At 38.5% G+C, this 26,316-nt stretch overlaps 3 protein-coding genes across 6 annotated transcripts; 1 reads left to right on the forward strand and 2 right to left on the reverse strand.

Moving 5' to 3' along the window:
• Window positions 1-793: 793 nt before the first annotated feature.
• On the reverse strand, window positions 794-3,709 carry LOC121256242 (probable prolyl 4-hydroxylase 12). Of its 3 annotated transcripts, none has more exons than XM_041156944.1 (7): window positions 3,450-3,709; window positions 2,581-2,697; window positions 2,279-2,336; window positions 2,098-2,199; window positions 1,749-1,806; window positions 1,457-1,629; window positions 794-1,363 (listed from the first exon to the last, which is right to left on the reverse strand). In XM_041156944.1, the coding sequence occupies exons 1-7, from the start codon at window positions 3,518-3,520 to the stop codon at window positions 1,004-1,006; spliced, it is 939 nt and encodes a 312-aa protein (XP_041012878.1). In that variant the 5' UTR covers window positions 3,521-3,709; the 3' UTR covers window positions 794-1,003. The 3 variants fall into 3 exon arrangements, with proteins under 3 accessions (XP_041012878.1, XP_041012876.1, XP_041012879.1); XM_041156942.1 differs by having other exon boundaries at window positions 2,581-2,700; XM_041156945.1 differs by lacking the exon at window positions 2,581-2,697.
• A 6,996-nt stretch (window positions 3,710-10,705) lies between these two features.
• Window positions 10,706-12,920, forward strand: LOC121256519 (60S ribosomal protein L36-3-like). Of its 2 annotated transcripts, none has more exons than XM_041157348.1 (4): window positions 10,706-10,853; window positions 11,804-11,908; window positions 12,296-12,495; window positions 12,684-12,920. In XM_041157348.1, the coding sequence occupies exons 2-4, from the start codon at window positions 11,807-11,809 to the stop codon at window positions 12,712-12,714; spliced, it is 333 nt and encodes a 110-aa protein (XP_041013282.1). In that variant the 5' UTR covers window positions 10,706-10,853; window positions 11,804-11,806; the 3' UTR covers window positions 12,715-12,920. The 2 variants fall into 2 exon arrangements, with proteins under 2 accessions (XP_041013282.1, XP_041013284.1); XM_041157350.1 differs by having other exon boundaries at window positions 10,742-10,988.
• Window positions 12,921-15,540: 2,620 nt separating this feature from the next.
• On the reverse strand, window positions 15,541-17,502 carry LOC121255840 (ATPase WRNIP1). Its single transcript, XM_041156376.1, is given in 2 exon segments — window positions 15,541-16,948; window positions 16,951-17,502. Coding segments are annotated over 2 exon segments (1,692 nt in total). The 5' UTR covers window positions 17,447-17,502; the 3' UTR covers window positions 15,541-15,752.
• Window positions 17,503-26,316: the final 8,814 nt, after the last annotated feature.

Here is a 26,316-nt window from a genome sequence, read left to right on the forward strand (position 1 = left end):
GCTTTTTTAATTGTCAATTTCTCCAAATAAAAAAGTATATATGTACAACTCTTTTAGGCCAAGTATGTCAGTCAAATAATTTTTAAAAAGCTTTACTATTTTTCGTAACTTTATTCCTAAACATAAAATAAATCTTAAAAAAAAAAATATTTCAACTTTTCATTTTCTTAATACCCAATCGATAATAAAATTATTACAAATTTTACAAATTCAGAATAAAAACACTTTTAAAAATTTATGTTAAAACAAGTTTTTAATCTACTTATTAATTTTCACAAATTTCAATACAATTTTTTTTTTCAAAACAAATTCAAAAAATTATCTCTTTTCCCAAAACCAAATAACAAATATATATAAAAAAAAGTTCTCAAAATTCTTAAATATTCTAAAAAATTCTTGGTAACCAGACATATCCTTAATCTCGGTTTCCCCTTCTTTCATTTTAGAAGTAGGCATTAACTATCAACCTTTTTTTATTCATACGGTATTGATTTAAAAAAAGAAATACCACCTCAACATGGTTGAATAAAAGTGAGATGAAAATTTAATATATATTATTTTCGTTTTAAAAAACAAGAGTTGATCAAATATCATATGAATAGAGCCATATCAACAAAAAATAATAGAAATGAAATCAGAGTGGAGTATATAGATATTTCCTACAAGGTGAAATTCATATCTGATAAAAGTTTTTTTTTTACCTAATCCAAAGAACTTTCTTCCCCTTTTTTCACGGTAAAATATCATTATGTAGATGCCAAATCAAGATAGGCAACCATAAACTTTGGAACAGTCCAGAGACCAATAGAAATGTACTAACACCAAAGTAGCAACTGAAATACTCACAGAAGATGGTTTTTCTACAATATCCTCAGTGTTGCTAACTAATTTCTCAATTACCAATGGTCTTATAAAGATTATTTTTGGCTCAAGAGGCGAATGTAGAATGCACCATTAGCTCCAAAATTGACAGAATAGGGTGTTGGAGAGAGGAGATTGCTCGTCAGCATGCATTACAACTCTTCCTACACGTACCATAGTAATCAGGAGAACCAATCATGAATACAGGGTTTCTTTGACATTCCCCGATGGCTGCCCACCTGGGACAATTTTCATCTTCATCAATGCATCCGGTGTCATCTGAGCCATCTGATTCAGGTGAGACTTTTTCCCCACTAATGGATCTTATGTGAAAGAACTTGGTGGCATGCCACATTTCCCCCTCAAGGACAGGGCATCTAGCATGGAAGCTACTCTTGTCAGGAGATGCATTTGGGTGCAGAGTGAAAAACAGAATAGCATTCCCTTTTATGGGTCTCGGGATACTACTACCCGTACAATCGGACCGAATCCTACTCTTTAGCTGACACAATTTCGACAGTGGTTAATGAGCAGTGGTGACTTTATCAACTTGTAATGTTAATTAAAGCAGGGTTTTATATTGCTTCTCTCTCACCTTCGACTCGGGGAAGAGAATCTCACCACCCTGAGTTACATTTGAGAGGTACAAAACAATTATTGCCATCAAAGGCTCGGTTAATCCCAACAAGTCTCTGTTTCCAAAAAAATTGTAGTTCCGATCAACCTTTTCAAGTCCATAATGCATAACCTGTAAAGGCCTGCTGTTCTCTGAAGGGAAATGAGCATCACATAATAATAGAAAGCATCATGTCAGGAAGGTATAGCACCAACACGACAGCTGTTTTAGGGAGACAAGGACAAGGAACAATGGGCCAGGGCTGAGGTACCTTTGGGAAGGAAAGTCCATGCTGAAATTCTATCCTCAATCCTTGAAACTACATCATCCTAGAAATCAGAAATATTATTAAGAGAAATAGAATTCATATGGTTATGTCATTGTATGTTAAAATAAGCTTCTATGTCACTAAAGAACAAACATAATTTATGCATTAGTTCATGAATTAGAATTTTAACAAGTACTAGTGATATGACCATATAGGCCGGTTAAAAGTCCCCAGGTGGAGAACTGTGACCCTCAAGCTACACCAATTTGATAAATAGCCTCTGGTTTTATAAAAATCCTACGAAAGTGGGATAAAGTAAAAATTTTAACATTGGGAACACATGGAAACTCACTTCTATGTTTAAATGCATTTTTGAACTCATAAGCAGCCTGTTCGTGACAACATGTTCTGAATTGCCATTGTTGCCCAAATCTTCTTTTTTCCTCCCATGCACCTAAGTGTGAAACACATATTTTAAAACCCATACAAGCATAATGAATAAAGATCCTGAAAGTGGTTAGACAATAATTTACCAATGAAATAAGGTGGTCGCACTCCTCAACTGATAGAAAACCTTCATATAAGAAAACCCTATTATAAGAAGCAGATCATCAAAATTTTGAGGTAAATCAATGTGAATGGAATTGTTCCTCCAAAAAGACCTAGTTGAAGATTATGTCATTATATTCAAAGCTGTAATAAAATGCCACAAATGATTGCCCCTCTTATAGAAAAAACAGTCTCCATACATTTACATATTAATCAATTGCATATGAAAAAAGCCATGTCATCTGTCACGAAGGGGAAAAAACCCAAAGGTCATCAAGTACCTGACCTTGGTTGCCAAGAGAGTTGGACAACCCGTGATGGGTCAATTCTGTTGGAATCAACAGAGTGCCCCAATTTTATGACAGTTTCCTGATCAGACTGCTTACCACTAAATTTCTTCCGGCTGCTGAACCAAAATAGTGGCAACAAATAAAAGGTCATATTAATAGGAGAAAAAGGACCATCAAATAAGTAATAACAATGAGAGGAATTATCCTCCAATCATGATCAACCGCTTATCTGCCAGAGAGAATTCATAGCTAAATGAATTAACCCAAAAATGTGATGGAATTCCTCCTTTTACACAGATGCACATGCACTCACTCTCAAGTAACTCATTCAAAGATATACAAAAGTGGATATGTAATTAGTTAATCTACATACATGCAGATTTTTTGGGGAATTCGCAAGACCAACTTCAGGATATATTTCCACGACAAAAGAATGCACATTTACAACAAATAGAAACGTGTAATGGTAGCACTGCAGCACAAACCAGATCGAGGGCATCATGAGAAAAATCTATATTCAAAATTGCTAAAATTCAAAAGGCCTACAGAAAGAATTACTGAATCACAGAACTGAGAAACACACATATAGCTAGAACGAAGTCATTGATAACAATATATATTCCATACATAAGCATGTTTCACAAAACACAAAAATATCCATATATTCAAACAGATGTAGCATTTTGACGAAAATCCAGATGAAGAACGCTATAAATTCCCATTTTTCGCCTAGAATTACTAGGTTCTGAATAGTTAAATAGAAATCAACAATCACCGCAATGAAAAAACTCACATAGGTTAGTTACAGAGCTAAATTATAAATCGTTTGTGGCTGCAATGCGAAAAAATTGAGACGGGCTTCCACCTTTCTGTGAAACAGATCAAGAAAGAAGATGCAAACACCAAAAGAAGAAGAATTGAGCGGAGCGGCGCCATTGACGAGGGAGAAGATGATCCGTAAAACCCAATAAAAGATCGCAGATTAAACTTCAATATAGCTTTTTCCCCCTACGCGAACTTGAAGAATACCAGCTTTTGAAGGTTTATGCTTAGCCACCTGAATTCTGAATTGAGTGGTATCTCTGCAATGTGAAAAATGCTCTCACAATAATACAAGGGTACAATAGCTCTAATTGTTCACGCACATATATATGCCGTTCGAAGTAATAGTTTAGTTGGCTCATTCTCATTGGCTGTAACTAATTCATTTCCAGAATAAATACTACACGTGATTTTGTAATATACAATAGTTCTTGCACAGAATAAAAAGTACACTACACCCTGTCGAGAAAAGTCACGGACGATTTGAGTGTTTTTTTTTTTTTTTTTTATGTATTTTTTTAATCTCCTTAAAACTTAAAAATCACGATATCATTAAAATATATATATATATATATATATATATTTACAATAGTAAATTGTGCATAATCACTTTATAAAAAATAATAAAACAAAGAATTTATATAAAAAAAATTAATTTTTTAACATTAGACTTCACTATTTTTCAAAACGATTATGCGATGTTTATGTACGATACGATTATATGTAAAATTATTTTTAAAAAAAATATTAATCATTATTACAAATAAAATAAAATAAAAAAGACAATTGAGACCCATTGTCGGGATCCAAAACATTTTCCAAATAAAAAATATAAGAAGTACATTTCTTCTTTCTTTTATCTTTGTTTCTTTCTCCTCTCTCTCTTTAGCCTTTCAAGATTCTTTGTGGCAGAATTTCATTTTTGCCATAGTAATCTAATTGATTGTTCTTGAATTTTGCTATGGAATCAACTATGATTTCTTCTACTCCCCCAATCTCGACCGACAACCCTTCAAGCCCTCATTTTTTACATCACGGAGAGAGCCTTGGTGTCATACTCGGGACTGAATGCTTGAAAAAATTATCATCTTTGGGCAAGGTCTATGTCCAAAGTCATCAGTGCCAATAATAAGATGGGATTCATTTTCATAGTCCTCAAGACGCCATTTGGAGAAGCCGATCCTCTTTATTCGCCATGGGTCTAATGCAACAACATGGTGGTCTCATGGATTGTGAATTTAGTTGCCAAGAATATTGGTTCAAGCATTATGTACAGAGATAATGCAGCCGATATGTGGAAGGATTTGAATGATTGCTTTTTACAAGGTAATCGTCCAAGAATATTTCAATTGAGAAATGCAATTATTTCTTTGAAACAAGAACAGGAATCGGTGAGTGATTATTACATTGATTTGAAATCCTACTGGGATGAATTAACAAATTATAAGCGAAATTTGCCACAATGTTCTCTTGTAACCTTATTTATTTATTTTTTTTTTTTTGAAGAATCACTGCAAGAAGAATATGTGGTGCAATTCTTGATGGGTTTAAGTGATTCCATTAATAAGGTCATCGCCCTTCTATTACAAGAAGAAAAACATAGGGAAATTAGTATCAATGCTACACCAAATCTTGAATCAATTTCAACTTTAATGACAAAACAACAACCTACCTTTGAATAATTTATTACCTTGCTGACACAGTCCACAAAAGGTGGTATTTCTGCTTCAAAACAATCTGACTTCCCCAAAGATAAACTTGTGTGTCGTCATTGTGGTTACATAGGACATACATTGGAGAAATGTTATCGAATCCATGGGTTTCCACCTAGTTTGAAGTAAAAAAAAAAGGAAAAAAAAGAAGAAGAGCAAATCACTCAACAAATCAAACATCGTCTTCTACAAGTCTAGTTAGTGATGATGCTCCACAATGTTCATTAACTCAAGATCAGTACCAGCAGCTTCTTACTATATTAAAACCACAACTTACTACTCATTCTATCAATCAAGCTACTTCTCTCTCAATCGAACCACCAAACAGTCAATCTCTATCAAATTCTAATATTCTCCTAATTCCACAAAATGCCTCATTACGAAAATTTTATAAGTAAATATATTCTCTGAATAATTGACACTGGAACAACAAACCACACAGTCAACTCCACTCGTTACTTTGCATCTATTACTTCCCAAATTACATCTTCTGTTAGATTGCCAAATATTCATTTAGTTTCAGTTACACACATTGAAATTGTTCATCTTTATGATAAACTGATTTTTCATAATGTACTTTGTTTCCTATCATTTTCTTTCAACCTCATCTCTGCTAGCAAACTAACTCATAATTCTTTTTGTTGCCTTGTTTTTGTCTCGAATCTTTTCATTCAGGACCTATCTTCATGGACAATGATTGAAGTGGGTAAAGAGAAAGTCGGTTTGTATCATTTGCTGCAAAAACCTTTGGTTGGTCCTTTTGTTGCCTCTTCAATACATCAAGACTTCAATCTGTGGCACTATAGGCTAGGTCACATTTCCTTTTCTAGGTTGAAATTTCTCAATAATTCTGTATCAGATATACATGTGTCAAAAATTTCAGATTCTTGTCCCTGGACGATATGTCCATTAGCAAAGCAAAAGTGTTTACCTTTTCCATCCAGTGAAACTATTTCCAAATCTCCTTTCGATTTTATACATTGTGATTTATGGGGTCATTTTCAGTCCCTCCTTTAGATGGCTCAAAATAGTTTCTTACCATTGTTGATGACTTCTCCAAGTCCACTTGGGTATATCTTATGCAAAATAAGTCTCAAGCCAAACCTTATTTACAATCTTTCTTTAACCTAGTCGAGACATAAACTTTATCCCAAATAAAGAAAATAGAAACCGATAATGGGGTTAAATTTGTCCTACCAAAATATTTCTCCTCTAAAGGTGTCATACATGAGAAATGTAGTATTGGAAGACCACAACAAAATGGTGTAGTCGAACCAAAACGTCAACATCTTCTAATGTTGCTTGATCCCTATGGTTTCAAACTCCTTTGCCACTCAATTTTTGGGGTGATCATATTCTCACTGCCACATATTTGATTAAACTTAAACCAACTCCATTGTTTTCTAATAAATCCCCATATGAAATTTTGTATTCCGTTCCTACTTCTTATACTCATCTTAAAGTGTTTGGTTGTCTTTGTTTTGCATCCACCTTCACTCGAAGTAGATCTAAATTTGAGCCAAGAGCCATTAAATGTATCTTTATTGGCTATCCATTTGCTGTTAAATGATGCAGGTTGTATGATCTTGAAACTTAAATAACTTTTATATCTTGAGATGTTGTGTTTCATGAAACCATTTTTTCTTTCTTTTCCTCTTTTCCTCTTCCTCTCTCTCCCACTCATACAAGTTCTTTTGTCTTCCCCAAACCAGCCTCTAATTTTCTAGATTTGCTTTTCTATTCTCCCTCACTTTCCACCATACATTGTCATTTATCTTCTTCTTCTTCTACATCAAACCCCACAAATCAATGTACTCCTTCACCTCCTATGTGACAATCCATACAATCACGAAAACTACCAAGCTACTTGTAGGATTATCACTGTCAGTTGGCTTCTCATTCCTCACCACAATTTGTTTCCTTGGCAGAAAGTTCCTTAGGTACAAAATTTCCTTTATCTAATGTTCTTTCTTACTATAAATTCTCTCATTCTCATAAAACTTTTGCTTTAAGTATCTCTTCTAATTTTGAACCACAATCATTTTTTTAGGCCATGCAATTTATTGAATGTCAAGAAGCAATGCATGCTGAAATAAAAGCCTTTAAGGCAAATGAAACTTGAACTCTTACTTCTTTACCTGTAGGAAAGAAGTCAATAGGATGTAAATAGGTTTATCGAACCAAATACAAATCTGATGGTACCATTGAAAGGTACAAAGCTCATTTGATTGCTAAAGGTTTCAACCAAATTGAGGGCTTCGATTTTCAAGGGACTTTTTCTTCGGTTTCAAACTATCTACTGTTAGATGCTTGCTAGCATTGGTAGCTGCCAAAAATTAGTATTTAAATTAGATGTAATAATTCATTTTTGCATGATGAGTTAAGTGAAGAAGTTTATATGGATATCCCTCCTAGATATGCACAATGGGGGGACTCAAGGGTTTCCAAACCTAAGAAATCTTTTTATGGCTTGCGGCAAGCCTCTAGACAATGATTTTCTAAGCTGTTTATTGCTATAATTGGTTGTGGATTTCATTAAGTAAATTCTGATCATTCCTTATTTATCAAGTTGGCTGATGGTAGTTTCATTGCTTTACTGGTTTATGTTAATGACATAATCTTCGCAAGCAATGATCTAAACTCCATTTCTGAATTGAAAACTTTTTTGGATAACAAGTTTATGATAAGAGATTTGAGCAATCTGAAATATCGTCTTGGCTTAGAAGTGTTAGGTTTGTGGAGCTTGGTTTATTGTTGTGGTGGCCCGATTTGATGACCTAACCCGACAAGGATTCGTCACTTTTTTTTTAGGTGGAGTTTTAATGAGGCTTGGTCCATGGACCGTAGACTTTGGCTGATAATTTTTTACCCGACTCGAGAATCGCTAGAAAGAAAGTTCGTTCGACATTTGCGAGACAGATTTCTTGAGCAAAGTTTAGGTAGAGAGTTCGCTTGAGGCTCACTCGATACTTTATTTAAGCGAATAATGCGATAATTGTGAAATTAGGATTTCTTTCGTACAACCTATTTATGTTTATTATGAACAATATTGCTATTTTGAGTATTGGAATTTTTCCCCACAGTGCACCTTGACATTCCTCAAGAGAATAAAATCATCTACAACTTTGTGGACATAGCCAGGTTGTTGAAGCACACAAATCTTTATATTGTGTTATTGATTTCTTATTTTACTTTATTTTTCTTGCATTGTTTTCATATTTATAAACTAGCCACCAGTCATTTCCATGACCAATGCGGGATAATCCAATATGAGATTGTTAGGTCATCTAAAGGCATTACTTTATGCTAAAGAAAATATGCTTTAGACATACTGAAAGGGTTTCTTGGTTGCAAAACCAGCTAATTTTCCTATAGAGCAAAATGCTAAATTCTTCTCCATAGATGGTGATATCTTAACAGATCCTTCTAGCTATCACTGGCTCATTGGTAGACTTATCTAGCTCACTATGTGAAGACCAAATCTTGTCTATGCAGTGCAAGTTTTGAGTCAATATATAGATAAGCTGACAGCCTCATTTGGATGTTGTGCACAGAGTGCTTAGAGACTTGAAATGCACTCTTGGACAAAGTATTTTCTTTCCTACCCATTCTAATTTTCACCTCAAAACCTTCTATAATTGAGACTGAGCTGAATGTATTGATACTTGTAAGTTAGTTACTAGTTTTTGTATTTTTCTTGAAGACTCCTTAATCTCTTTGAAATCAAAGAAACAACAAATTATCTCAAGGTCTTCAGCTGAAGCCAAATATAAGTCTATAGCTTCCACTACTTGTGAACTTTCATGGCAACTTGTTTTGTTAAAGGACTTTTATATCTGTCATTCCCAACTAGCTTTCTTATTTTGTGTCAAAATGCTACCCTTCATATTGTTATCAATCTCGCCTTTTAAGAAAGAACAAAATATATTAAAATTAACTGTCATATTGTGAGGAAAAAATTACAAGCCAGTGTGATCAAAACTCTAAGCTCTGTTCAATTTCATTCTCTACTCAATAAGATGGGTGTGCTAAATAATCACATTCCATCTTGAAGGGGAGTTAAGTAATAGTTTAGTTGGATCATTCACATTGGTTGTAACTAATTTCAATTACAGTATAAATATTGCACGTGTGCTTCTGTAATATACAGTAGTCTTTATACAAAATCAGAAATACAAGAAGTACTTTTCTTTCCTTTTTTCTCCCTCTGTTCTCGTACTTTCTTTCTCCTCTCTTGCTCTTTGGCTTTTAGATATCTTTAATTCAAATAATTTTATTATTATTAATAAATTATTTTATTACTATTTATAAATATTTTAATATATTTATGTCCAAACAATCTTATAGGAATGCCACGTTAGAAAATATAGCGAAGCAACTAACATGGTGCGAATAGCTGCATCGAATAGGCGTACCTTGCTCTTGTCCATGATTAATTTTGTTGCTGTGCAGTTCAAAATTTTTCTGCGTCATCCCCCAAAAAAGAAGTGATAATATTTTTTATTAAATTTTAAAAAACAAAAGTGTTGGTCTAAAAAAATCTTATTAAAAGAAAAATAACAAATCGATGCCAAGACTTACATGCTAATCTTACTTTATAATAAAAATAATTTTATAATAAAATTTATCACATTAAATTATATTATTTGTAAATTTTACTTTTATAAAATACTCTTATGAATTAAAAAGTTTTTGAAAAGAAAATCCATGTATAATATGTGAAAATTAAAAAATCAATAAACTAGTGAAAACTTAATTTTGTTTTTAATATTTTTTATTTATCTCAAGAATAGTACTATATGTATTTATAATTTTATGTATAAAATCTATTTTACCAATTTTTTTAAAATTTAAAATTTAAAATTAATAATTTTTAATATATTAATAAATAAAGCGTCAACGTGTATTATTACATAAATAAAAATTATAATTACCGATAACATTTTCCTATTTCCAAACCCATCACCCACCAATCACCATGCATAATTGCATATCATCCCCACGACCATTACACAACTTTAGATTAGATTAATATAAAAATAGAAAAGTAATGTTTAATATAGTTATGAGTTGCAACGTGACACATTTTTTAAAAAAGAAAATAAAATTTATTATTAAAAAATTATTTTTTATGTGAATTTTTTACTCATTTTTTTTAAAAAAAGTATGAGACATTTACACACTTTATGACAGTAAAAATAATTCTACTCATCATTTTTATACGACACATTTATTTTTATTTTTTTATTAATAAATATATGATATAAAAATAATGAGTAGAAGAACTAAATTAACCTAGCAAGAATTAAAAAAAAAAACCATTGTGTACCCAACTTGATGGAATGATTAATGATTGCAAATATAAGTTTTTATTTTTCTCAAAATAAAATGTAGAGTAGTTAACATTTTTTTTTATAAGCGCAGTTAACACGTTATTAATAAAGAAAAATTATTTTTATTAGTTATTATTTATTACTTTATATTCTATAAAAAATACTCACATATTTTATAGAAAACACCCATATACTATAAAAATACTATATATAAAAAATTTTAAAGTAATTAGTAACGGATGTATATAATTAGCATTCGACAAATTGCCCTTCTTGTTTTCACTATTTTCCTCCCTGCTCGCAAGCTCGGCTATAAAAGCCATCAGAAAAACCCTACTCCCCTTTACTCTGAAATCTGAACCCCGCTCTCCACGCCTCGAATAGTCGAAGCTCTGACAGAAGGTAACAAAGCCCTATCCTATCTCTCAAATAACTTTCTCCGATCCATAAAGTCTGTAAATATAATCGGCCAGCTTCTCTGCTTGGCTGCTGGGGAAGTTCAAAAAACCCAAAACAGTTTAGATCTTTGATTTTAAGGTATTATCATAGTTTAGTCTAGCTTTTTCTTTTCTTCATCTGAAAGTTGATGTTTTTCTTCTTGGGCGTCCGCATAAATATGTATATGTATGTATCTATATGTGTTGAGATTTTTTTGAAATGCGTGAGAGCTTATTTGCTTGTAGGACGGCTTATTTGCACATTCGAAGTGTTTGCGAATATGTGAGACTGCTTGTTTGTTGCTCACATTTGTGTTAAAGAAAAATAAGAGCGTTATAATTCTGAAAGCCCTTTTTAATTTTTACATGTTTTGGTTTAATTTAAGATTATCTGGGACTTAGTTTTGGTTATGTTTGGTTTCCAAATATTTGCAGAAATTTTGAAAAAGATTTTTTTAAAACTTTAATTCAAACATATTTTTAAAACCGTAAAATTGTTCTATTTTTCGTTATGTCTCATCTCATCATGCCTAATTTTCCGTGGAATAAAAAAGCAACTTTCACAAAAACCTCAAAACTACCACTCACAAAGATTTCGTCTAAATATATTTTTATTTTTACCTACCTATTTTCACAATCCCCCAATACAAAAACAAGAAAGTTTTACTTAACGAACCATGTCCGTGTTTCTGCTTGTTTTGTACTTGAGATCCGTATTGCAAGTTTGTTTTGATAATCCAACTAAATATTGTAAGTTAGAGATTTTCAATTACATTTTGTTTTGGAAGTATTTTACTATCTGCGGTTCCAAATATGTGAATATGCATGATGCTCTCTGAGTTTTATGTTAAGACCAATAGTGCATGTGCAATTTTACATAGCTGAACATTAATTGAGTTGTGATTTTCTAAGCAGGCAATGGCTCCTAAACAGCCAAATACTGGCCTCTTTGTGGGTTTAAATAAAGGCCATATTGTCACCAAGAAAGATTTGGCTCCTCGACCCTCTGATCGCAAAGGAGTAAGTTGATTTTGTACCATGAATATATTTATTAGAGCTCGTCTTTATGTGTTAATATTTCAAGTCATATTATGAAGTTCCCGGACACTGGGTGCCAAAAAAAAAGGTCATGCTAAGAAACTGTTATGATATAAGCATTTTATACTTTATAGCAAGAAGAGTACTTTTCAAAATGATATTAAGTAGCCTCTCAGGGTTCTAAGGTTTTTTTTTCGTTATAGGGTGTGCCTAAGAAATATGTTTTGCTTTGGGTTTTTGTTTGCAATTTCACATGGTTTTAAAAAAAAGGTTCTTATGATAATTTAAAATTTCAGTTTCAGGATATTTTAGGTGGCACAATTTGTTGAGACTCTCTCTCTCTCCCCTAATTGTTTCTTATACATGCAGAAAACAAGTAAAAGAGTCCACTTTGTGAGGAACTTGATCAGGGAAGTTGCTGGATTTGCACCATATGAGAAGAGGATCACTGAGCTTCTAAAAGTTGGTAAGGACAAGCGAGCACTGAAAGTCGCCAAAAGAAAGCTTGGAACCCACAAGAGGGCAAAGAAGAAGCGCGAGGAAATGTCTGGTGTTCTCCGCAAGATGAGGTAAATTTTCCTGGCAAATCTCTCGTACAAGTATTAACAAGAAAATGAGTTTGAGCTCATTTTTTTTTTTCGAGAAAGTACCATGGTATAATACCCTTTGTGGCTTCTTGAAGGAAATGCTAATTTTTTAGAGTTCAGATTTTAAGTACAATCTCATATTGTTTCTTTTGGGCGAATCTTGCTTGTAGGTCTGGTGGAGCTGGAGAAAAGAAGAAGTGATCTAATAACCTATGCAATATTTATGGTCCAGACTGTCGGAGACTCGTTCCGAGTCTTTTTTATGTTCTTTCCTTTTATTGAGACAAAATGTGAAGCACTTTTATGCGCATTTTTTTTGCTAGAATTGAGGTGCGACTTACCGTTTTGCTTGGATTTGCTGATCTTTTGTGATGTTTTACGATATTGCATGCATGCGTTAATTCTTCTGGAACTTTACCATAAAGAATATGCCAATAATCGTAGATGAATCACCACTATGACTAATATTCGTTCTCATGTCTTTTCTTGGAGTATAATCAATAGTTTATCCGCACATAGACCGTGTAGTTTTCACGATATTCAGAAACCATTAAACAAAATGAAGTCGATCAGCCATAGATCAGACGTTGAAGTATGCATACACACCATCCTTTCTATCATCTTCCTCGATCGAACGTTTGGATAAGGATGAGGAACATTGTTTTGATAGGGACGTTAGCTTTGTGTTCAATCTTAAGATGTATTTTAGAGTTTCTTCCATCTCCTTGCTTCTGTCTGAATTAATTTTATTTTAATTCATTTCATGGTTTTAGAGCCCTTGGGTGATGCAGGCTCGTGGATCATCTCTCTTTGTTCAATATTTTTCTCATTTTACCATTCATGGAATTTTTATCATTGTTCAATTATATTTTGTCTCAACTGTGAGCCTTTTGAGCCTATTGTTAGCCTTTTGTTTGTTTTACCTATTATCAACTCATTGTCGGTTGTAACTCCAAATTTGATGTTTTAGCTCCCAGTCACTACATTACCATATATTATTTTTATCATCTCATCTGCTATCAATCAAGAGATATGAAGTCAGATTTTAAACCCAAGATTTCAAAAGTTCTCTAGGATGTTAGAGATAATATGAAATAAAGTATTTGATTATTATTCTAATATGAAATCAAGCGATTTTATTTTCATATCAAAATTGCTTCCCAACGGTCAGACTGTAAATTCCACAAAAGCAGTCCTCGATTCAACTCAAGCTACGTAAGAAAATACACTGTAATTTGAATACGCTTCACCACAGAGAATCAAGAGTCGTATGTATGTGCTAGCCCTTTCCCTTTTCATTTGCACCGCCCCTCTCTTCTTCGTTGCCTCTCTTTGCACCACCCTCAGTCCGACACTGGCGTCGTTGCCGTTGCAGACGCAAGCATCTCAGTCTGACGTCGATGCAGCTCAGAAAGTGCCCCTCTGTAAATCGCACCGCTCTTCTCTTCCTCGCTGCCCCTCTCTTCCTTCACATTTGCACCGCTCCTCTCTTCCTTGCTACCTCTCTTTGCACTGCCCCAATCTCAATCTGATGCTGACGTAACTCAAGAAGTTCGATGCCGATGCAACCAGTTGCATTTCATGACTGATACTCAGGTATGTGTTTGATTAAATGTCACAAAGGTGGTGGGTGGAAGCTGATTTTCAAAGAAGACGTGAATGGTTATAAAGGGCTACATGTGCAATCATTATTTATCCAATCTTGCTAGATACAACCGGCTAAGAAAATTGTGGTGCAACCGGCTGTTGGTTTAATTGTTTATTTTATTTTTTGGATTAAAATAAAATGAGAGACACAACAAAAAAGAGAGGGGACCCACCACTGCTTCCCTTCTCTTTTATCATTGGGTACCCGTACAACTCTATGGGACCTACTCCAACCACTCCATCTTCATCTTCTTCACCCTCCAGGTAACTCCATCTTCATCCGAAGCAACTCAGAGCTTTGATTGCATTTCTTGAAGCCCTTCTCGAAGAGCATGGAAACATTATGGTAGATGCAGTGAAAAACATTTCACACCCCCACCTGTTAAAGAAAAAATAGTTGTGCCAGTTTCTCAGCCCAGTTTCTCGAGTGAGTGAGATAGAATTGGTTTTTTTTTTTTTTTTTCCTGGTATTTGTTTTGAACTGAACAACTTGTAGAACTGGGTATTTGTTTCTAGCTTTCATTGAAAATTTCAACGACAATTAATTTCATTTTGTAGCATTTGGTTGTTTAGTGGTGATCGTATGTTTATCCGTAGGTGGTTCCTATGATTTTGCTAATGTAACATATTTATTTCCTTTTGCATGGTTCACATTTCTGGATTCTTAGTCGAGTTTGATGAATTTTTACTTAAAATCTGAACAGATCGACTAAGAAAGAGAGAAAGAGAGAGAGGGAATGAAATGAGAGGGTGGGAAAAAATGAAATTTTTTATGTAACCGGTTACGCAGGAGTTTTCCCAACCGGTTGCAAGTAGAGTTTTTCCTATTTATCTTATATTCACTCTATTACATAGATGCTGAGAGTTCAAATGCAAATCTTTTATTCGGGTGCAATTTGTGGGGTTGAAATCAGCTTCGAGGGGGTGTGAGGGGTAAGGGGCTGAAATCGCGAAGAAGAACTTCTCATTTTCTGATGTAGTGCTGGTTCAAGATAAGTGTGGTGGAAGTCTTAGGTGTTACTCTGTGATTGACAGGCTGTTATTTGGCTAATAGCAGCCAGACCGGTCCTAAGGATTTCTCTATATATATTCCTATGATAGTTGTCGTTTGAATTCTTGCAGGTATAAATAGCGGTTGAAGTAAAGTGCAAACTTCTGAGGTTTCAAGTCACTAGCCTATTTGGTTCAGTCATGTTCCGTCTATGAACTACAAAATTTAAGGTACATAAATATTAACTCAAGCAACATAAATTTTCATATCAGAAACCGGGTCAAGAAATAGCCCCAAATCAATCATTTTCATATATAACTTACAAGTACTCGTTGTTTACCGATAAAAAAAAAAAAAAAAAAAAAAAAAAAAAAAAAAAAAAAAAAAAAAAAAAAAAAAAAGCTACAAGTACTCGTTACATTAGGCTTTCCACTATATTCCTTGACGTGCAACTGTGTAAGTAATTCTGAAAGCATGATGGTGCAAGGCAGCTACCAATTTCTACAATAAAAGAAACACCATACACAAAAAGAGTAAGAAGGGAGTATCTAACCACCAGCATAGAATAGTAGCTTCAAAAGTCGGAGTGGTGAGTAGCTTCTCATCCATCAGTTCTATTAGGCCAATCGAGGAACTTGCACCCTTGAAGCGAGGGTGGCAGATAACTCTGAATCGAAATGGGACTGTCAGGAGGGTAAATATAGTCCTTTCCATATCCAAGTTCCTTCATTAACTTAGTTGGCGCATTCCTAAGATGGAAAGGCACTCCCTCATTCTGTCCAGCCGATTCCTTCACTAACTTCTGTGCAGCCTCTACTGCCCGATAAACAGAGACGGACTTCGGAGCCAAAGCCAAAAAAGCCACACACTGTGCAAGAATCACATTGCACTCGGGCATTCCCAAAAAATGAGCGGCTTGGTAGCACGCAACAGCCTGGTTGAGTGCAGATGGGTCAGCCAACCCAACATCCTCACTAGCAAACCTTATTAATCGACGTGCAATGTAGAGAGGTTTTTCACCTGCCTCTAACATTCTTGCCAACCAATATATCGCAGCATCAGCATCATTTCCTCTCATAGACTTATGGAGTGCACTGATCAGATTATAGTGCTCTTCCCCAGCTTTGTCATAAGCAAGATGCTTGCACTGAAGTGCCTCCTTAGCATCATCCAGTGTGACAATGGCTGCAACGATATCAATCCCATCTTCCTCATTTTGGACCAAGTCCCCACCATTGGCTTTAGATTCTTTATCGGGAACCCGGGCAGCCGCCGTAATAGCTGAAATTTCCAAGGCGTTCAATGCCACTCGACCATCCCCATCACAATTCACAGATATAAACTCAATTGCTTCTTCTTTCACATCAAGACGCATCCCTACACTCCGTGGCAATCCCTTTTCCAAATGATTCACGGCCCGCCAGAGGAGCAGGGAAACGTCGTGGGGTTTCAATGGGTTAAGAGTGAGAACCCGACACCGAGACAACAAAGGCGTAATTAAATGGAAAGATGGGTTTTCCGTGGTGGCACCCATGAAGACAATACTACCATCCTCGATGACGGGCAAGAAGGAGTCCTGTTGGGACTTGTTAAACCTATGAACCTCATCCACAAACAAAATGGTCCTCTTGTTCTTAGATAATCTTAGTCTTCTAGCGTCCTCCACCGCGTCCCTAATATCCTTAACCCCACAAGTGACAGCTGACAACGAAACAAATCTATACGAAGAAGTAGAAGAGGCGGAAGTAGAGTTAACAATAGCTTTGGCAATTGAGGTCTTACCAGTGCCGGGAGGCCCCAGAAGACGATGGAAGGGAGGCGATTGCATTCGATTAAGGAGCGAAGAAAGGAGTTGGCGCCGAGAAGGTGGTTTTGGCCAATGACGTCGTCTATGGTACTAGGACGCATGCGCTCAGATAAGGGCTCGTGGGGCGGCTGTGGGTTTGTTGGTAGCAATACTTCTAGTTTGGGCCGCTTAGATTGCTGTTGTTGTTGTTGTTGTTCTTCTTCTTCTTCTTCTTCTGCTTCTCCTCCTCCTCGGTGGTTTGGGATTAAGCGAGGAGCAGTGGGTATGGGAGATGGGAAATTGGTGGAGGGTTTGGATTGGAAGTGGAAGAAGTGGTCGAGTTTTGGTTGGGAGGGTTTGGGGATGGAAGAGGTAAAAGCGGCGGCGGAGGAATTGTGGTTGAGAATCCATTCGGTGGCTTTCAGGGTGGATTTCCCACCGGTAGCGGCCAAGGCTTGCGTTGCCAATTCGTTTGGGAAGCCCATGCTTAGTAACTGCTGCATCTCCATCCTTGTTGCCTACCAATTTTGGTCAGCGAAAAACCTCGGCTACTGCATATCAGATTTATAATTAAATCCTATTTGTAAACTTTTTCCGGCATGAATATCTCTCTATTCATTTTTATATTTATAAAGCGTTTGCTGCTTATTATTTCTACGCATTATATTCATTTTTAATTTTTAATAAATTTTTCTTATTTTTTTTCAATTTTTTAAATTTTACTCTTCCTAAATAAATTGAGTTCTTCTACTCATTATCCATACATAACACATTTGATAAAAATATAACAATAAAAAAAAAAAAAAATTATGTATAATGTGCAGTGTGTATAGATGATGAATATAATTTTTCATTTGTAAATATATGTTATTTGAGTAGATGGGTTCTTAGGATATATTTTTCAAAAGAACTATTCCTATGGTGCAAACTAAATTTTGAATGGTCATCTCCTCTAACGAGTTATTTTATTTTCAAATTGATATATAGAATAGATCATCTATATTACTTAAATTTTAAAATTTGATTGATAAAATTTAAAATTTAAAATTTTTATTTTTGATATTGTAAATGACGTGTTTCACACTACCAACCGTACGAATGATCTGCATCAACAAAGGGACGGGATTGGTTCTTTTGGGTAGACTCTGATGCTTAAGTCAATAACAATATAAGAATAAGTGTATGTAAAATGAAGATGAAAATGTTTGTTACCTCTCGCAGGTTATTTATAGAAGGATATGGACGTGTCGTGATGGTAATTACTCTAACCACCATTCCTGTGTATATATCCTTCGTGATCCTTACTAATCGGGAGGGAAGATAACTCCTGTTTTATAGGGGTCATCTTTCTTAGGATAATAGTCCCCGCATGTGGATCAATATTTCGATCTCATGGTAGTTATCTGCCACGCGGCTATTGCTTATGGGCCCTCCAGATGTGGCCCTCTTAACCCTAGGCTAAAGCTTTGGGTCTGCTTCTTAGTCGTGGGCTTGGACAGTTAGAGAGACCCAAATATCCCCTTTAGTTACCCTACTAATTTTCTTTGTGCTGGCACATGGGAAATTAAATTTTTAATTTGATTTTGATTTTTTTTTTTTTATACCCATTGCTTACCCCGCTAGTCTGTGGGCGTACATATGTACTTTTTCCTTTCCTGGCCACGGTCCACGCTAGTTGGTGTGCTCGAGCCCATACCCTTTCTTTTTGGAAGGACGTGGCTTACGTCATTCATAACTGTTCCCACTAATTAAATGATTTTCAAAAGAAATGGTAACCGTTGGCATAACCAACCTTTCGGATTTCCAAGAACCCTCATGATTACTTTCCCAGGTCTTTCCTAATATGCTCACTTCCGCCCGTGACCTTTCCTTCTTCTTCTTCGCTCATACTTCCTTTCTTTGTCTTCCTCGCATTTTTCTGTTCGTGTCCCATTCTTCATTGTTCTTTCACATCGCTTTCAAGAAACCTTCCTTCCTGCAATGGCTGGTAGTGGTTCTGCAAAAGTTTCCCCCAAATCAAAGGGCTAATCCTCCCTTGCTTGGAACCCCGCTTCTTTCAATGGGTATTTGTGGCCTTCGGTCTTAAACGTGGTGGACCTTGTTGACTTGAGGGAGTCTTTCCGAATCCCCTAATCGGTGGACATGACCGTTCTGAAAGGGGGTGCGTCGACAAAGAGGGCTATGGTGGAGACGTGGCTCTGGCAGTTTGTGCCCTAACCAATGGGCTGCGCCTCTCTTTCATTCTCCTAGTGTGCTATGTTTTATACTTTTTAAAGCTTGCTCCTGTCCAACTTCACAGTAAGGCGTGGTGCATGTTGATGTGTGCCAGTGTAGTCTTCTGCCGAGTATTGAAGCCCCTCGGGGAGAAGTACCCAGACTTAATGGCGAAGGAATTTCTCTCCTTCTATAGTGTGGCTTCTCTGCCAGGAAATATCTGCAGTTTCCGCATCTGTGGGCAACGCCTGGCGGCTTTTGAAAGGTGTTATTCTAACACCAAATAATGGACTAGTAAGTTTTTCTTCATCTTTGGTAGAGGCTGGGAATTCCCCACCGACGAAATGCATATAAGAGATTACCTTGTTTTTGCAAATTGGGAGAGTCTCCCCAAGGATAAAAGTTTGCTGGAGCTAACTGATAGTCAACGTTCTCATGTTGACCTTGTCCGTGAATGGGTTAAGGACCATGACCACGTTGGTCTGTGATCGGATGATTTCCTTTCTTCCTCTAGTATAGATAGGTTTCTGACTGTGCCTAACCGAGTCCATGTCAGGGGGGTCAAGCTCAAAGTGGTACCGCCCCCAGTGAAAAGAAGTACCCCCTAAACTGGGGGGCCAAAAGTAAAGCGTCTTTGTGGCGAGGGCACGAAGTCTAGTGGCATTTCTAATTCCCTTAAGGAGGTGGCGCATAGGGTGACTATAGGTGCAGCTGTTCTTAGGGAGGCCAAATCGGTTGCTTCCCTTGTTAGGGCCTCCCCAATGGCGAGCCTAGGTCTTGATGACTTGGATGCCTTGATGAAGTAGGCTATTGAAGACCTTTTGTTAGCTTGCGACTTTGGACTTCCTTTAGGGGGTGACTCTATGGACACCCCTTCTTTTGAATTCCCTGTGTTTCTGCTGCTGTTCCCACACCTAGCGACGGGAGTGATTTGAGTGATGTATATGTTGCTTTTGCCTTGGGCATATTATCCAGGAGAGGGGTGCCTAATGTTCCTGCTCCTACTACTTGTGATGTCGCCATTGAAGCTGAAGGCGGCAATGCTGTCCATCATGAGGGGCAGAACTCTTCCCCACACTTTCTTCCTACTACTACTTCATGCAGCGAGACCTCGCCTACGGACCAAGACAGGGTGTCCATTCCCTCACCAAATCCTTCTTCATTTGGCACGTTTGCAAGCGCATTTGCTAGCCAACCCTCGTATTGTTTTAAGGAAACTAAATTTGGAGGATTAAAGCCGAATGCTGCTGCGGTCCAATATGCAGATGCTATGGGTTGAGATGTAATGCTTGATGCCCTACCACGTCCCTCGACTCCTGAGTGAATTTTCTTTTTGCATTTGATGATTGTTAGGCCCTTGTTTTGGACTTTTTGTAATTGCCGCCCTCTTCTGGGGTTCTTTGTATCTTTGGGTGCTGTCTCTTAGGGGTGGCAATATGTGATACGACCCGTTAACCCAACACGAACACGACACGATAAAAGCGGGTTAGGGTTTAGCCTTAACGGGTTCGGGTCAAAATGGGTTGACCCGTTAAGACACGATTGCTTAACGGGTTGATAATGGGTCAACTCGGTATGACCCATTAAGAAAGTTAAAGTTACAATTATACCCTTATACCTAAAAATAAAATTGTTGAAATTTTAATTTTAATATTTTTATTATTTGGATTGTAATTTTAGACTTATAGTTAGTTTTATATTTTTTTTTTATAGATATTGAGATTTTAAAATTTATATAAAATTATGTTAAACTTAACTAGATCAAACAAGTTAATTTCGGATTTGTTCAACCGATTTACATAAACGGGTTAAAACGGGTTGACATGACACGACCCGTTATGTTAACGGGTATTGTTAGGGTTTGAGATTTTGACACGATAAGCTTAACGGGTCGGGTTAGGGTTGACCTATATAGTATAATATACATGTCTTGACACGACATGAACACGATCTGTTAACACGATTTGACACCCCTACTGTCTCTAAACAAATTTGTTTTTGGGCCCTCAAATTGGCCATTTGTTTTTTGTGCAAAGTGTTTTATAGCTTTTGGAAAACTTTTTGGCCCTCAAATTGCCCCCTTACCTTTGTATGGGATTTGTATGAGATTTTGCGTCCTGGATAGTGTTCCATTTTGCTGCTTTGTGCTTCTTACTCAGTCTCTGGGTGTTCCCTACACATGTCTGATGAGAGGGTTGTAGGGTCTTCTATCCTCCACTATTGTTTTTTATTGCACTGCATTTGCACAACTCAGACTTTAGTGGCTAACTCAAATTGGCCCCTTACCTTTCTGACCTCAACTCTTGCCTTGATTGCACCGCGAGTATGTGATTCGACCTTTGGTAGCTAACTTGGAAAGGGGGTCGTGGGGTCTTTTGGCTTCCACCCTTGCCTTGATTACACTGCGAGTATCCTTTGGTGGCTAACACTTGAGTGCACCGTGAGTGTGTAACTCGACCTCTGGTGGCTAACTTAGAGAGGAGTTCATGGGGTCTTCTAATCTCCACACTAGCCTTTATTGCACCGCAAGTATATAACTCTACCTTTGGTGGCCAACTTCGAAAGGGGGTCATGGGGTTTTCTGACCTCCATGCCTGCCTTGATTACACTGCGAGTATGTAACTTGACCTTTGGTGGCTAACCTAGAGAAGGGGTCGTGGGGTATTCTGACCTCCACGCTCGCCTTGATTTCACCACGAGTAAATAACTCGACCTTTGGTGACTAACCTAGAGAGGGGGTTATGGGGTCTTATGACCACCACGCCTACCTTGATTGCACCGCGACTATGTAACTTAACCTTTGGTAGCTAACTATTGAGTGCACCGCGAGTGTGTAACTCAACCTTTGGTGGCGAACTTAGAGAGGGGGACGTGGGGTCTTCTGATCTCCACTCTTGCCTTGATTGCACCGCGAGTAAATAACTCGACCTTTGGTGGCTAACTTAGAGAGGGGGTCGTGGGGTTTTCTGACCTCCACACCCGCCTTGATTACACCACGAGTATGTAACTTGACCTTTGGTGGCTAACCTAGAGAAGGGGTCGTGGGGTCTTCTGACCTCCACTCTCGCCTTGATTTCACTGCTAGTATGTAACTTGACCTGTGGTGGCTAACTTAGAGAGGGCGTTGTTGGGTCTTATGACCACCACGCCCACCTTGATTGCACCGCGAGTATGTAACTCGACCTTTAGTCGCTAACTCTTGAGTGCACCGTGAGTGTGTAACTTGACCTTTGGTGGCGAACTTAGAGAGGGGGTCTTGGGGTATTCTGATCTCCACGCCTGCCTTGATTGCACCGCGAGTAAATAACTCGACCTTTGGTGACTAACTTAGAAAGGGGGTTGTGGGGTCTTATGACCACCACGCCCACCTTGATTGCACCGCGAGTATGTAACTCGACATTTGGTAGCTAACTATTGAGTGCACCGCGAGTGTGTAACTCAACCTTTGGTGGCGAACTTAGAGAGGGGGTCGTGGGGTCTTCTGATCTCCACACCTGTCTTGATTGCACTGCGAATAAATAACTAGACCTTTGGTGGCTAACTTAGAGAGGGGGTCGTGGGGTTTTCTGACCTCCACACCCGCCTTGATTACACCACGAGTATGTAACTTGACCTTTGGTGGCTAACCTAGAGAAGGGGTCGTGGGGTCTTCTGACCTCCACTCTCGCCTTGATTTCACTGCTAGTATGTAACTTGACCTGTGGTGGCTAACTTAGAGAGGGCGTTGTTGGGTCTTATGACCACCACGCCCACCTTGATTGCACCGCGAGTATGTAACTCGACCTTTAGTCGCTAACTCTTGAGTGCACCGTGAGTGTGTAACTTGACCTTTGGTGGCGAACTTAGAGAGGGGGTCTTGGGGTATTCTGATCTCCACGCCTGCCTTGATTGCACCGCGAGTAAATAACTCGACCTTTGGTGACTAACTTAGAAAGGGGGTTGTGGGGTCTTATGACCACCACGCCCACCTTGATTGCACCGCGAGTATGTAACTCGACATTTGGTAGCTAACTATTGAGTGCACCGCGAGTGTGTAACTCAACCTTTGGTGGCGAACTTAGAGAGGGGGTCGTGGGGTCTTCTGATCTCCACACCTGTCTTGATTGCACTGCGAATAAATAACTAGACCTTTGGTGGCTAACTTAGAGAGGGGGTCGTGGGGTTTTCTAACCTCCACACCCGCCTTGATTACACCACGAGTATGTAACTTGACCTTTGGTGGCTAACCTAGAGAAGGGGTCGTGGGGTCTTCTGACCTCCACTCTTGCCTTGATTTCACCGCTAGTATGTAACTTGACCTGTGGTGGCTAACTTAGAGAGGGCGTTGTGGGGTCTTATGACCACCACACCCACCTTGATTGCACCGCGAGTATGTAACTCGACCTTTAGTCGCTAACTCTTGAGTGCACCGCGAGTGTGTAACTTGACCTTTGGTGGCGAACTTAGAGAGGGGGTCTTGGGGTCTTCTGATCTCCACGCCTGCCTTGATTGCACCGCGAGTAAATAACTCGACCTTTGGTGACTAACTTAGAAAGGGGGTTGTGGGGTCTTATGACCACCACGCCCACCTTGATTGCACCGCGAGTATGTAACTCGACATTTGGTAGCTAACTATTGAGTGCACCGCGAGTGTGTAACTCAACCTTTGGTGGCGAACTTAGAGAGGGGGTCGTGGGGTCTTCTGATCTCCACACCTGCCTTGATTGCACTGCGAGTAAATAACTAGACCTTTGGTGGCGAACTTAGAAGGGGGACGTGTGGTCTTTTGATCTCACGCCTGCCTTGATTACACCGCGAGTAAATAACTCGACCTTTGGTGGCTAACTTAGAGAGGGGGTCGTGGAGTTTTCTAACCTCCACACCCGCCTTGATTACACCACGAGTATGTAACTTGACCTTTTGTGGCTAACCTAGAGAAGGGATCATGGGGTCTTCTGACCCCTATGCCAGCCTTGATTTCACCACGTATATGTAACTTGACCTTTGGTGGACAACTTAGAGAGGGGGTTGTGGGGTCTTATGACCACCACGCCCACCTTGATTGCACCACGAGTATGTAACTCGACTTTTGGTGGCTAACTGTTGAGTGCATCATGAGTGTGTAACTCGACCTTTGGTGGCTAACTTAGAGAAGGGGTTGTGGGGTCTTCTGATCTCCACATCTGCCTTGATTGCACCGCAAATATATAACTAGACCTTTGGTGGCTAATTTAGAGAATGGTTTGTAGGGTTTTTTGACCTCCACGCCTACCTTGATTACACCGCGAGTATGTAACTTGACCACTGGTGGCTAACTTAGAGAGGGGGTTTTGGGGCCTTATGACCACCACGCTTGCCTTGATTGCACCGCGAGTATGTAACTCTACCTTTGGTGGCTAGCTTAGAGAGGGGGTTGTGGGGTCTTATGACCACCACGCCCGCCTTAATTGCATCGCAAGTATGTAACTCGACCTTTGGTGGCTAATTGTTGAGTGCACAGCGAGTGTGTTACTCGACCTTTAGCGGCTAACTTAGAGAGGGGGTCGTGGGGTTTCTAGACCTCCACGCCCGCCTTGATTACACTGCGAGTATGTAACTCGACCTTTGGTGGCTAACCTAGAGAAGGGGTCGTGGGGTCTTATGACCACCATGCCTGCCTTGATTACACTGCGAGTATGTAACTCGACTTTTAGTGGCTAACTGTTGAGTGCACTACGAGTGTGTAACTCGACCTTTAGTGACTAACTTAGAGAGGGGGGTCATGGGGTCTTCTGATCTCCACGCCTGCCTTGATTGCATCGCAAGTATATAACTCGACCTTTGGTGGCTAACTTAGAGTAGGGGTTGTGGGGTTTTCTGACCTCCACGCCTGCCTTGATTACATTGAGAGTATGTAACTTGACCTTTGGTGGCTAACCTAGAGAAGGGATCATGGGGTCTTTTGACCTCCACGCCCGCCTTGATTTCACTACGAGTATGTAACTCGACATTTGGTGGCTAACTTAGAAAGGGGGTTGTTGGGTCTTATGACCACCACGCCCACCTTGATTACATCGCAAGTATGTTACTCAACCTTTGGTTTCTAACTTAGAGAAGGGGTTGTGGGATCTTATGACCTCCATACCCGTCTTGATTGCACCGCTAGTATGTAACTCGACCTTTGGTGGCTAACTCAAAGAGGTGGTTATGGGGCCTTTTGACCTCCACGCCCGCCTTGATTGTACCTCGAGTATGTGACTTGACTTTTGGTGGCTAACTGTTAAGTGCACCGCAAGTATGTAACTCAACCTTTGGTGGCTAACTTGGAAAGGGGGTCGTGGGGTCTTCTAACCTCCACGCCCGCCTTGATTGCACCGCGAGTGTGTAATTTGACATTTGGTGGCTAGCTTGGAGAGAGGGTTATGGGGTCTTCTGACCTCCACGCTCGCCTTGCTTCGCAATGGGCTAAATGCTTACCTGCTTTTATTGCCTTGAATTTTGTCAAAATATACATTTCGAAAAATAAAAATTGTCTTTGAAATAAATGCATAAGAAAATAAACTTTCTTAGGCTAGAACTTTTTAGGTGTTTGGCATTCCATGTGTGCTGTAACTCTCTTCCCTTGCTGCATTTAAATCGGTATGATCCTGGCCAGTTGCTGGCAGCCACTATGTTGAGCCCTTCCCATTGTGGGCCGAACTTCCCTTCATCTTGGGTCGTGACCCCTGTTTCTCTCAGGACTAGGTCGCCGACCTTGAATAATCTAGGTTTAACTTGTTTGTTAATGTATTGCTTGGCATTTCTCTTACTGAGGATGTTTTGGACCTCTACCTCATCTCTTTTCTCTTCCAGTAGGTCTAGTTGTTTGCCAATAGCTTGGTTATTCTCCGCCTTGTTAGAGGGTCAGGTATGTGGGCAAGCCAACCTCCGTGGGGTCGACTGCTTCACTTCTGAATGCCAAAGTGAAAGGCGTCCCCCCTGTTGGGGTATTTACCGAGGTTCTGTAGGCCTACATGACTCCTGGAAGCTCTTCTGCCCACTTGCCTTTCTGGTCGTCGAGCTTCTTTTACAAGATCTCGAGTATGGATTTATTTGTCGACTCTACTTGCCCATTTGACTAAGGGTGCCCAGGCGATGAATACCTTACCTTTATCCCAAGTTCCTGGCATCACGCTCTGTAATGCTCTGAATCAAGCTACTTCCCGTT

This window comes from Juglans microcarpa x Juglans regia, chromosome 3D (genome assembly GCF_004785595.1).
Source record: "Juglans microcarpa x Juglans regia isolate MS1-56 chromosome 3D, Jm3101_v1.0, whole genome shotgun sequence".
NCBI lineage: Eukaryota > Viridiplantae > Streptophyta > Magnoliopsida > Fagales > Juglandaceae > Juglans > Juglans microcarpa x Juglans regia.

Bases quoted from the DNA above. Each gene is read 5' to 3' on its own strand.
- LOC121256242 (XM_041156942.1), bottom strand. From the start codon at position 3,520: ATGGCGCCGCTCCGCTCAATTCTTCTTCTTTTGGTGTTTGCATCTTCT. The intron at 1,630-1,748 runs GTACCTCAGCCC...ATTTCCCTTCAG, and splicing joins ATGGACTTTCCTTCCCAAAG to AGAACAGCAGGCCTTTACAG. The intron at 1,364-1,456 runs GTGAGAGAGAAG...AAATTGTGTCAG, and splicing joins TTCTCTTCCCCGAGTCGAAG to CTAAAGAGTAGGATTCGGTC.
- LOC121256519 (XM_041157348.1), top strand. From the start codon at position 11,807: ATGGCTCCTAAACAGCCAAATACTGGCCTCTTTGTGGGTTTAAATAAA. The intron at 11,909-12,295 runs GTAAGTTGATTT...TTATACATGCAG, and splicing joins GACCCTCTGATCGCAAAGGA to AAAACAAGTAAAAGAGTCCA. The intron at 12,496-12,683 runs GTAAATTTTCCT...TCTTGCTTGTAG, and splicing joins GGTGTTCTCCGCAAGATGAG to GTCTGGTGGAGCTGGAGAAA.